Consider the following 13,551-nt stretch of genomic DNA (forward strand, 5'->3'; position numbering starts at 1 on the left):
AAGCTCGTTTTGACCGTGCCCAGCTCGCTCCACCCCACCCCACCCCACCCGGACCATACTGTACACAGTACGACGTACTGACCAAACGAAAGGAGTACTATACTACACTACAGTTACGTACACCGCCTCGACGTACATACGCCGTCCAGCTAGTAGCAATGCCGCAGCACGTTGTCGCAGTAAAGTTGACGGCTTGGCGTACAGTACTAAATGTAGTTCATAGATACACATCGTGCGTTTTACGGGCGTGCAGATAATTGCTTGGTTAGTGGCTTGATTGGGTCTTGGGGGCGTAGTACATGCACGTAGGAATAGATCATGGGGGGAATCATTCTGCTCGCCGTAATGCTGCACCTTTTACGGTACCACCGTGGTGTCAAGTTGACGCCTCCTCCCTCCATGATAGTAATCCTTGGGGAGAGAGAGGGAGACTAGACGAGTGTGAGTGTGAGTGTGCAGTGGAAGATGAGCATGAGCATAAGCCCCCGCCCGGCCGGCCCTGCTCACCAAACTTTCCATTTCATCCCCACGCCTTTTCCATCCATCCATCTGATCTGAGAGAGAAAAGCGTGGAGGCCTTTGTGCGGGCGTCTCCCTCTCTCTCTGTGTGTGTCTCGCTCTAGACAGCTGAGCAGAGGTGAGCTGAGGCAGTGGCAGGGAGGAAGCAGCGAATTGAAGATCCTTAAATGCGGTTTGGTGGCATCCCCGCGCGCGCTGGCCCCCATGCAGGCCTGCCCTGGACGCATGGGTGCAACATGCCACCACCATTGCCATTGCCATTGCCATTGCCATTGACACCACCCCCACCTACATAAATCCCCTCCCGCTAGCCTCTCCCCCGGCTTTTACCGCTCTTTGACTCCACTCCACTCCACCACCCAGCCAGCCACCCTCCGCTCGCACACGCCAAAACATTCATTCACTTGTTAGTTAAGCTTCTTGCTTGCTTGCTTGGGCCCTCGCCGTGTCGCGTCGCGCTCGCGCCGGCCGTGGATCGATCGGCCGCGCCGTATGGGGAGGCAGCGGCGGTGGTCGCGCGCGGCGCTCGTCGCGTGCCTGGTGCTCCTCGCCGCCGCCGCGTGCGCCGAGTCGGCGCGGCCGGGGCCGCTGGCGGCGGCGACCGAAGGGCTGCCTGCCGGCGCGATGGAGAGCGCGAGCATCGACGGCGGCGACGGCCCGCGGAGGAGCGCGTTCGACGTGCTGGTGGAGGGCCTCGTCAGCATCGGGCTGGGCCGGCGGTGGCGCGCCGGCGACGGCGTCGGGCTGGTGGACGGCGACAAGCGGCGCGTGCCCACGGGGCCCAACCCGCTCCACAACAGATGAGTACGCACGTGCCTGCCACGTAGCTAGCTCGCTAATCACCCGTTAGCTCTGGACCTCGTAGCGTCCGTCGGTCCGTATACTGGCGCCGTCGCCGGCGGTGGCTGGGCGACCGCGAGAGGAGCGGGGGAGGAGAAGAACGGGAAGGAGAAGAGAGGATAGGAGCTCGTAGTATTGCTGTTCCCTTCTGCTTCCCTTTCTTCTTTTTCCCCCTGATTTTTCTTCTTCCTCTTCTTCTTTCCTACTACTAGCTAGCTACCTTTTTGTTGCTTGTCTTTTGCCCTTATTTTCTTGTGTCCTCGATTGGTTTGTGAAGTGGACAGCAAGGCCATTCTGTTGGTTGAAAGAGATACATATATGAGTATATACTTCTTTGTTTGCTTGCCCCAGCAATGTGTTCATATATTGACACCATATTCTCGCATGATCTTGCATCAGATCACACGCACCAAAAGTTCACCTTACATTGATTTTCCTTGCTGCATTCATTCTTTTTTCTCCCCTTCGTTATGTTGACATATCGGCGATATTCTCGCATGATCTTGCCTGAGATCACACGGAGCAAAACTTCACCTTACATTGGTTTTCCTTATTATTATTCTGCCAAAGGGCTGTAAAGTTTTACCAGCAATGAGTTTCCTTATTATTCTGCCAAACGTTTCTGAAGAAAAAGGATTGCAGGAGTAGTACGAAAATGGCTGTGGATTGAAGAATACGGCATCGTTTCAGAAAGGAAGGGAATGGATTGCAGGGAGCCTTCTCGAGGAAGATACTAGGAGAAAGTAGTCCACAAAAAGGCTGGGATGTGATGAACACATTTTTTGGTTCAAACATGAATGATGAACGCATCAATCGATCGATCACCTCCATTGGCGAGCGCACTTTGAGCCTTTAATCTCGGAGTAACAAATTACTCTCTTTTTTCTCTTGGATTGCCCCTTCTTCACTAGTATCATTTCTTCAGTACAGTTCATTAGCTGTATTTTTTTATATACTCTATAAAACAGAGTATGAAGAACTTACTGGAGGGCCGGCAATATAAAATGTATACGCATTTCCTCAACTAAATGCAAATGCAAGAGTGAAATAGCATGTAACAAGAAAATAAACAGAGGTACTTTTATTTCAGAAAAACAAATGCAAACTTACTAGAGCCGACCAGCTCAAGTCATTTGGGGTTTTCATGCTTCCTGCACAGGTTGCAGGATGATTAATCCCAACGAACCCAGAGCTCTGCAGCAGATCGACGGAAACACAGAACCTGCTTGGCCTGGCCTGAGTTAACTTAGCAAGTGATGCGATTTTCTAAGTATCCCATCAGCGTCCTGACGCGATTTGACGCTTGACACGGGGATTCCGTGCGTGCGATTGCCTCCCCGATCGCCCACACAAATCTCATCTAATCCCCGCCCATCAATCCATCGGCTCTTGTCAGCGTCGACAGCGACGATCCATCGCAGGCCTCTGCCCGGCCGTCGCCGTTGCGGGGCTCGTTCAGCTTAGCTTAATTAATTAGTGTGATGGAGCGGCCGGCGTCGTGTTTGTTTCCTGTCCTCGCAAGCTCGCAACTGTTTGCCGACGATGTCCGTCCCCTGCAGTGCCCCGGTGGCCCGGCCGGCCGGCTCGCTGCTGCTGTTGGCGACGCGGTCCCATTAACTTCCCCCACGTAGCAACGCAGCTGCGTGCGTCGGTTCAGTGTCGCTGTCGTCCAGCTGTGTGCGCAGCCTACGCGCGGGCACGGCACGCAAGTCGAGATAGAGTAAGACTCGTTGACAATGTCGTACTCAGGGCATCTCCAGCGTGGACCTCCACGTCTGTTTTCCATTTTGGTCCGTCGGAATGTACGCGTCCGCCATTTTGGTCCCACACAAAGACCTTCCTGTCCGAAAACCCTTCTATCCGTGAAGCGGTTGCCGCACATTCATGCTGGTCTGCACCGCTCCAGAGCGGACGTGACTTAACGGTATTGATACCGATCAAAGCGCTGCAACCGGACGAGCGGGCGGTGCGGCTTCAACGTCGACACTACGACCTAGAAACCTACTCTGGCTGCTGCGCACGTTGAAGCTGGCTTCCCGTCCCTTCGTCTGGTCTGGTCTTGCCTATTTACGCAAGGCTCCAGTGCGGTCCACACCGCACCACACCCACTCATTTTCCTCTCCGCTCATCTCTACGCCGGCGCAGTCCAAATCCACACCATGTCGAAGTCATGGTTCTTCACACCGGCAGGCGGCTGCTCCTCTGGATCTTGGCCCGCCGCCGCCGCACTACCCCCATGGCCGTCAGCTCCTATGAGGAGGAGATTACCATCTTCTCTGGCGAAAAGGAGGACCAGCTGCCGCAGCGACCGCACTTCCTCGTGGAGGCAGCGATGACGGATGAGGAGTTCCACAATCTCATGATCGAGCAGCCGTTGTGCTCTTGTAGTCCGTCGCCGCCAGCACACGTGAACGAGGACCCGGTGTCGCCCCAGCGCTACCGCATGAAGAAGGAGTCGGCGTCGCAGCCTCTACGTCGCGTGAAGGCAGAGTTGTCGGCCACGCGTACGAGGTCACCGTCCGCCGCAAGCTAGTTTTGGCTTTTGTTGTTTTAGTTGAATGGACGAAATATCGTCAGTGTTATGTAAATTATGTGCAAACTTAAGTGAATTCCGTCGTATTTGCACGACAATCATCTGATCCGTTCAAAGTCGTTTTGAATGTATGCGGGCACGGTTGGATGGTTCGCTCTCGTTAGTCCACGGACAAATGCCATTGTTCGTTTTAGGGGTCCGCTTTGGAAATGCCCTTAGAGCATCTACAACGGGACTTAGCAAATCCCCCCCCCCCCTAAACGTCAACGAATGCGCCTGGGCACATCCGCGAAGAAATGCTGAACGATCCCTCATATGGGTTGCCCGGCATCCACACACCTCAAATTCGAACCCTCAAATCCATGCACGCGCATCATATATCACAAAATTCATCAAAAATCAACAGTTCAACAATGCAACAAAGCAAAATAAATCAAAGTTCAACAATCCGTACATGCCAAAACGAAATTTAAGCCCGAGCAAGACAGATCACTTTCCAGACGCCATCGGTGCCTGTCGGGGATATCTAGCGACATATGCCAGGGGGTGGCTTATCATGGATGGGGACAAGAGTACTGTTGGGGAACGTAGTAATTTCAAAAAAATTCCTACGAACACGCAAGATCATGGTGATGCATAGCAACGAGAGGGGAGAGTGTTGTCCACGTACCCTCGTAGACCGAAAGCGGAAGCGTTAACACAACGCGGTTGATGTAGTCGTACGTCTTCACGATCCGACCGATCAAGTACCGAATGTACGGCACCTCCGAGTTCAGCACACGTTCAGCTCGATGACGTCCCTCGAACTCCGATCCAGCCGAGTGTTGAGGGAGAGTTTCGTCAGCACGACGGCGTGGTGACGATGATGATGTTCTACCGACGCAGGGCTTCGCCTAAGCACCGCTACGATATTATCGAGGTGTAATATGGTGGAGGGGGGCACCGCACACGGCCAAGAGATCAATAGATCAATTGTTATGTCTATGGGGTGCCCCCTGCCCCCGTATATAAAGGAGCAAGGGGGAGGCCGGCCGGCCCTTGTTGGCGCCCCAGGAGGAGGAGTCCTCCTCCTAGTAGGAGTAGGACTCCCCTCTTTCCTACTCCTACTAGGAGGGGGCAAGGAAGGGGGAGAGGGAGAAGGAAAGGGGGGCGCCCCCCCCCCTCTCCTAATCCAATTCGGACCAGAGGGGGAGGGGGCGCGCGGCCCCTCCTGGCTGCCCCTCTCTCTCTCCACTAAGGCCCATAAGACCCATTACTTCTCCCGGGGGTGGTTCCGGTAACCCTCCGGCACTCCGGTTTTCTCCGAAATCACCCGGAACACTTCCGGTGTCCGAATATAGTCGTCCAATATATCAATCTTTATGCTCGACCATTTCGAGACTCCTCGTCATGTCCGTGATCACATCCGGGACTCCGAACAACCTTCGGTACATCAAAACATATAAACTCATAATATAACTGTCATCGTAACGTTAAGCGTGCGGACCCTACGGGTTCGAGAACTATGTAGACATGACCGAGACACGTCTCCGGTCAATAACCAATAGCGGAACCTGGATGCTCATATTGGCTCCCACATATTCTACGAAGATCTTTATCGGTCAGACCGCATAACAACATACGTTGTTCCCTTTGTCATCGGTATGTTACTTGCCCGGGATTCGATCGTCGGTATCTCAATACCTAGTTCAATCTCGTTACCGGCAAGTCTCTTTACTCGTTCCGTAATACATCATCTTGCAAAAAACTCTTTAGTTGCGATGCTTGCAAGGCTTAAGTGATGTGCATTACCGAGAGGGCCCAGAGATACCGCTCTGACAATCGGAGTGACAAATCCTAATCTCGAAATACGCCAACCCAACAAGTACCTTCGGAGACACCTCTAGAGCACCTTTATAATCACCCAGTTACGTTGTGACGTTTGGTAGCACACAAAGTGTTCCTCCGGTAAACGGGAGTTGCATAATCTCATAGTCATAGGAACATGTATAAGTCATGAAGAAAGCAATAGCAACATACTAAATGATCAAGTGCTAAGCTAACGGAATGGGTCAAGTCAATCACATCATTCTCTTAATAATGTGATCCCGTTAATCAAATGACAACTCATGTCTATGGCTAGGAAACATAACCATCTTTGATCAACAAGCTAGTCAAGTAGAGGCATACTAGTGACACTCTGTTTGTCTATGTATTCACACAAATATTATGTTTCCGGTTAATACAATTCTAGCATGAATAATAAACATTTATCATGAAATAAGGAAATAAATAATAACTTTATTATTGCCTCTAGGGCATATTTCCTTGAGTCTCCCACTTGCACTAGAGTCAATAATCTAGATTACACAGTAATGATTCTTACACCCATGGAGCCTTGGTGCTGATCATGTTTTGCTCGTGGAAGAGGCTTAGTCAACGGGTCTGCAACATTCAGATCCGTATGTATCTTGCAAATTTCTATGTCTCCCACCTGGACTAAATCCCGGATGGAATTGAAGCGTCTTTTGATGTGCTTGGTTCTCTTGTGAAATCTGGATTCCTTTGCTAAGGCAATTGCACCAGTATTGTCACAAGATTTTCATTGGACCCGATGCACTAGGTATGACACCTAGATCGGATATGAACTCCTTCATCCAGACTCCTTCATTTGTTGCTTCCGAAGCAGCTATGTACTCCGCTTTACACGTAGATCCCGCCACGACGCTTTGTTTAGAACTGCACCAACTGACAGCTCCACCGTTCAATGTAAACATGTATCCGGTTTGCGATTTAGAATCGTCCGAATCAGTGTCAAAGCTTGCATCGACGTAACCATTTACGATGAGCTCTTTTTCACCTCCATAAACGAGAAACATATCCTTGGTCCTTTTCAGGTATTTCAGGATGTTCTTGACCGCTGTCCAGTGATCAACTCCTGGATTACTTTGGTACCTTCCTGCTAGACTTATAGCAAGGCATACATCAGGTCTGCTACATAGCATTGCATACATGATAGAGCCTATGGCTGAAGCATAGGGAACATCTTTCATCTTCTCTCTATCTTCTGCAGTGGTCGGGCATTGAGTCTTACTCAATTTCACACCTTGTAACACAGGCAAGAACCCCTTCTTTGCTTGATCCATTTTGAACTTTTTCAAAACTTTGTCAAGGTATGTGCTTTGTGAAAGTCCAATTAAGCGTCTTGATCTATCTCTATAAATCTTGATGCCCAATATATACGCAGCTTCACCGAGGTCTTTCATTGAAAAACTCTTATTCAAGTATCCCTTTATGCTATCCAGAAATTCTATATCATTTCCAATCAGCAATATGCATCCACATATAATATCAGAAATGCTACAGAGCTCCCACTCACTTTCTTGTAAATACAGGCTTCTCCAAAAGTCTGTATAAAACCAAATGCTTTGATCACACTATCAAAGCGTTTATTCCAACTCCGAGAGGCTTGCACCAGTCCATAAATGGATCGCTGGAGCTTGCACGCTTTGTTAGCTTTCTTTGGATCGACAAAACCTTCCGGTTGCATCATATACAACTCTTCTTCCAGAGATCCATTCAGGAATGCAGTTTTGACATCCATTTGCCAAATTTCATAATCATAAAATGCGGCAATTGCTAACATGATTCGGACAGACTTAAGCATCGCTACGGGTGAGAAGGTCTCATCGTAGTCAATACCTTGAACTTGTCGAAAACCTTTCGCAACAAGTCGAGCTTTATAGACAGTAACATGACCGTCAGCGTCAGTCTTCTTCTTGAAGATCCATTTATTTTCAATGGCTTGCCGATCATCGGGCAAGTCAACCAAAGTCCATACTTTGTTCTCATACATGGATCCCATCTCGGATTTCATGGCCTCAAGCCATTTTGCGGAATCTGGGCTCACCATTGCTTCTTCATAGTTCGTAGGTTCGTCATGGTCTAGTAACATAACCTCCAGAACAGGATTACCGTACCACTCTGGTGCGGATCTTACTCTGGTTGACCTACGAGGTTCAGTAATAACTTGATCTGAAGTTTCATGATCATCATCATTAACTTCCTCACTAATTGGCGTAGGTGTCACAGAAACTGGTTTCTGTGATGAACTACTTTCCAATAAGGGAGCAGGTACAGTTACCTCATCAAGTTCTACTTTCCTCCCACTCACTTCTTTCGAGAGAAACTCCTTCTCGAGAAAATTTCCGAATTTAGCAACAAAAGTTTTGCCTTCGGATCTGTGATAGAAGGTGTACCCAACAGTCTCCTTTGGGTATCCTATGAAGACACATTTCTCCGATTTGGGTTCGAGCTTATCAGGTTGAAGTTTTTTCACATAAGCATCGCAGCCCCAAACTTTAAGAAACGACAACTTTGGTTTCTTGCTAAACCACAGTTCATAAGGCGTCGTCTCAGTGGATTTTGATGGTGCCCTATTTAACGTGAATGCAGCCGTCTCTAAAGCATAACGCCAAAACGATAGCGGTAAATCAGTAAGAGACATCATAGATCGCACCATATCTAGTAAAGTACGATTACGACGTTCGGACACACCATTACGTTGTGGTGTTCGGGTGGCGTGAGTTGCGAAACTATTCCGCATTGTTTCAAATGTAGACCAAACTCGTAACTCAAATATTCTCCTCCACGATCTGGTCGTAGAAACTTTATTTTCTTGTGACGATGATTTTCAACTTCACTCTGAAATTCTTTGAACCTTTCAAATGTTTCAGACTTATGTTTCATTAAGTAGATATACCCATATCTGCTCAAATCATCTGTAAAGGTGAGAAAATAACGATATCAGCCACGAGCCTCAATATTCATCGGACCACGTACATCTTTATGTATGATTTCCAATAAATCTGTTGCTCTCTCCATAGTTCCGGAGAACGGTGTTTTAGTCATCTTGCCCATGAGGCACGGTTCGCAAGTACCAAGTGATTCATAATCAAGTGGTTCCAAAAGTCCATCAGTATGGAGTTTCTTCATGAGCTTTACACCGATATGACCTAAACGGCAGTGCCACAAATAAGATGCACTATCATTATCAACTCTGCATTTTTTGGCTTCAATATTATGAATATGTGTATCACTACTATCGAGATTCAACAAAAATAGACCACTCTTCAAGGGTGCATGACCATAAAAGATATTACTCATATAAATAGAACAACCATTATTCTCTGATTGAAATGAATAACCGTCTCGCATTAAACAAGATCCAGATATAATGTTCATGCTTAACGCTGGCACCAAATAACAATTATTTAGGTCTAAAACTAATCCCGAAGGTAGATGTAGAGGTAGCGTGCCGACCGCGATCACATCGACTTTTGAACCATTTCCCACGCGCATCGTCACCTCGTCCTTAGCCAATCTTCGCTTAATCCGTAGCCCCTGTTTCGAGTTGCAAATATTAGCAACAGAACCAGTATCAAATACCCAGGTGCTACTGCGAGCATTAGTAAGGTACACATCAATAACATGTATATCACATATACCTTTGTTCACCTTGCCATCCTTCTTATCCGCCAAATACTTGGGGCAGTTCCGCTTCCAGTGACCAGTCTGCTTGCAGTAGAAGCACTCAGTCTCAGGCTTAGGTCCAGACTTGGGTTTCTTCTCCTGAGCAGCAACTTGTTTGCTGTTCTTCTTGAAGTTCCCCTTCTTCTTCCCTTTACCTTTTTTCTTGAAACTAGTGGTCTTATTGACCATCAACACTTGATGCTCCTTTTTGATTTCTACCTCCGCAGCCTTTAGCATTGCGAAGAGCTCGGGAATCGTCTTATCCATCCCTTGCATATTATAGTTCATCACGAAGCTCTTGTAGCTTGGTGGCAGTGATTGAAGAATTCTGTCAATGACGCTATCATCCGGGAGATTAACTCCCAGTTGAATCAAGTGATTATTATACCCAGACATTTTGAGTATATGCTCACTGACAGAACTATTCTCTTCCATCTTGTAGCTGTAGAACTTATTGGAGACTTCATATCTCTCAATCCGGGCATTTGCTTGAAATATTAACTTCAACTCCTGGAACATCTCATATGCTCCATGACGTTCAAAACGTCGTTGAAGACCCGGTTCTAAGCCGTAAAGCATGGCACACTGAACTATCGAGTAGTCATCAGCTTTGCTCTGCCAGACGTTCAGAACATCTGGTGTTGCTCCTGCACCAGGCCTGGCACCCAGCGGTGCTTCCAGGACGTAATTCTTCTGTGCAGCAATGAGGATAATCCTCAAGTTACGGACCCAGTCCGTGTAATTGGTACCATCGTCTTTCAACTTTGCTTTCTCAAGGAACGCATTAAAATTCAACGGAACAACAGCACGGGCCATCTATCTACAATTAACATAGACAAGCAAAATATTATCAGGTACTAAGTTCATGATAAATTCAAGTTCAATTAATCATATTACTTAAGAACTCCCACTTAGATAGACACCCCTCTAATCCTCTAAGTGATCACGTGATCCATATCAACTAAACCATGTCCGATCATCACGTGAGATGGAGTAGTTTCAACGGTGAACATCACTATGTTGATCATATCTACTATATGATTCACGCTCGACCTTTCGGTTTCCGTGTTCCGAGGCCATATCTGTTATATGCTAGGCTCGTCAAGTTTAACCTGAGTATTCCGCGTGTGCAACTGTTTTGCACCCGTTGTATTTGAACGTAGAGCCTTTCACACCCGATCATCACGTGGCGTCTCAGCACGAAGAACTTTCGCAACGGTGCATACTCAGGGAGAACACTTATACTTTCATAATTTAGTGAAGGATCATCTTATAATGCTACCGTCAATCAAAGCAAGATAAGATGCATAAAAGATAAACATCACATGCAATCAATATAAGTGATATGATATGGCCATCATCATCTTGTGCTTGTGATCTCCATCTCCGAAGCACCGTCATGATCACCATCGTCATCGGCGTGACACCTTGATCTCCGTCGTAGCATCATTGTCGTCTCGCCAACTATTGCTTCTACGACTATCGCTACCGCTTAGTGATAAAGTAAAACAATTACATGGCGATTGCATTGCATACAATAAAGCGACAACCATATGGCTCCTGCCAGTTGCCGATAACTCGGTTACAAAACATCATCATCTCATACAATAAAATTCAGTATCATGTCTTGACCATATCACATCACAACATGCCCTGCAAAAACAAGTTAGACGTCCTCTACTTTTTTGTTGCAAGTTTTACGTGGCTGCTACGGGCTTAGCAAGAACCGTTCTTACCTACGCATCAAAACCACAACGATAGTTTGTCAAGTTGGTGCTGTTTTAACCTTCGCAAGGACCGGGTGTAGCCACACTCGGTTCAACTAAAGTGAGAGAGACAGACACCCGCCGGTCACCTTTAAGCAACGAGTGCTCGCAACGGTGAAACCAGTCTCGCGTAAGCGTACGCGTAATGTCGGTCCGGGCCGCTTCATCTCACAATACCGTCGAACCAAAGTATGACATGCTGGTAAGCAGTATGACTTATATCGCCCACAACTCACTTGTGTACTACTCGTGCATAACATCAACGCATAAAAGCTGGCTCGGATGCCACTGTTGGGGAACGTAGTAATTTCAAAAAAATTCCTACGAACACGCAAGATCATGGTGATGCATAGCAACGAGAGGGGAGAGTGTTGTCCACGTACCCTCGTAGACCAAAAGCGGAAGCGTTAACACAACGCGGTTGATGTAGTCGTACGTCTTCACGATCCGACCGATCAAGTACCGAACGTACGGCACCTCCGAGTTCAGCACACGTTCAGCTCGATGACGTCCCTCGAACTCCGATCCAGCCGAGTGTTGAGGGAGAGTTTCGTCAGCACGACGGCGTGGTGACGATGATGATGTTCTACCGACGCAGGGCTTCGCCTAAGCACCGCTACGATATTATCGAGGTGTAATATGGTGGAGGGGGGCACCGCACACGGCTAAGAGATCAATTGTTGTGTCTATGGGGTGCCCCCCTGCCCCCGTATATAAAGGAGCAAGGGGGAGGCCGGCCGGCCCTTGTTGGCGCGCCAGGAGGAGGAGTCCTCCTCCTAGTAGGAGTAGGACTCCCCTCTTTCCTACTCCTACTAGGAGGGGGAAAGGAAGGGGGAGAGGGAGAAGGAAAGGGGGGCGCCCCCCCCTCTCCTAGTCCAATTCGGACCAGAGGGGGAGGGGGCGCGCGGCCCCTCGTGGCTGCCCCTCTCTCTCTCCACTAAGGCCCATAAGGCCCATTACTTCTCCCGGGGGGGTTCCGGTAACCCTCCGGCACTCCGGTTTTCTCCGAAATCACCCGGAACACTTCCGGTGTCCGAATATAGTCGTTCAATATATCAATTTTTATGTCTCGACCATTTCGAGACTCCTCGTCATGTCCGTGATCACATCCGGGACTCCGAACAACCTTCGGTACATCAAAACATATAAACTCATAATATAACTGTCATCGTAACGTTAAGCGTGCGGACCCTACGGGTTCGAGAACTATGTAGACATGACCGAGACACGTCTCCGGTCAATAACCAATAGCGGAACCTGGATGCTCATATTGGCTCCCACATATTCTACGAAGATTTTTATCGGTCAGACCGCATAACAACATACGTTGTTCCCTTTGTCATCGGTATGTTACTTGCCCGAGATTCGATCGTCGGTATCTCAATACCTAGTTCAATCTTGTTACCGGCAAGTCTCTTTACTCGTTCCGTAATACATAATCTTGCAAAAAACTCTTTAGTTGCAATGCTTGCAAGGCTTAAGTGATGTGCATTACCGAGAGGGCCCAGAGATACCTCTCCGACAATCGGAGTGACAAATCCTAATCTCGAAATACGCCAACCCAACAAGTACCTTCGGAGACACCTGTAGAGCACCTTTATAATCACCCAGTTACGTTGTGACGTTTGGTAGCACACAAAGTGTTCCTCCGGTAAACGGGAGTTGCATAATCTCATAGTCATAGGAACATGTATAAGTCATGAAGAAAGCAATAGCAACATATTAAACGATCAAGTGCTAAGCTAACGGAATGGGTCAAGTCAATCACATCATTCTCTTAATAATGTGATCCCGTTAATCAAATGACAACTCATGTCTATGGCTAGGAAACATAACCATCTTTGGTCAACGAGCTAGTCAAGTAGAGGCATACTAGTGACACTCTGTTTGTCTATGTATTCACACAAGTATTATGTTTCCGGTTAATACAATTCTAGCATGAATAATAAACATTTATCATGAAATAAGGAAATAAATAATAACTTTATTATTGCCTCTAGGGCATATGTCCTTCAAGTACGTCGTCGGGCTCTAGAAGCGGGAGTCAGCGAGACCGCGTACGCCTGCGAATCTTACCCAAGTTCGGGGCCCTCCGTGGAGATAACACCCCTAGTCCTGCTCTGCGGGGTCTCCGCATGATGACTATCGTCAATAGAGTAGCTAGAAGATTGCTCCTTGAGCTGTTCGACTAGAGGAGGAAGAAGGGCAAGGCTAGCTCTACTCCTCTCTCTATATGGGTGTGTATGATCTCCAGGGTTCTGAACCCCTTGCATGGGGAAGGCTGGGGGGTTTATATAGGCCCATCCCCCAGGGGTACAATGGTTATCCGGTCGGGTGTAGGACTCGACCGTCAGTGTCTCTGGGCGTCGGCTTCTCCGCCGG

At 48.1% G+C, this 13,551-nt stretch overlaps 1 protein-coding gene across 1 annotated transcript; it reads left to right on the top strand.

Moving 5' to 3' along the window:
- Positions 1-534: 534 nt before the first annotated feature.
- LOC109750083 (uncharacterized) lies at positions 535-1,709 on the top strand. The gene has a single exon (XM_020309041.4). The coding sequence runs from the start codon at positions 1,012-1,014 to the stop codon at positions 1,321-1,323; it is 312 nt and encodes a 103-aa protein (XP_020164630.1). The 5' UTR covers positions 535-1,011; the 3' UTR covers positions 1,324-1,709.
- Positions 1,710-13,551: the final 11,842 nt, after the last annotated feature.

The sequence above is a fragment of the Aegilops tauschii genome, chromosome 2, assembly GCF_002575655.3.
Source record: "Aegilops tauschii subsp. strangulata cultivar AL8/78 chromosome 2, Aet v6.0, whole genome shotgun sequence".
In the NCBI taxonomy this organism is placed as follows: Eukaryota; Viridiplantae; Streptophyta; class Magnoliopsida; order Poales; family Poaceae; genus Aegilops; species Aegilops tauschii.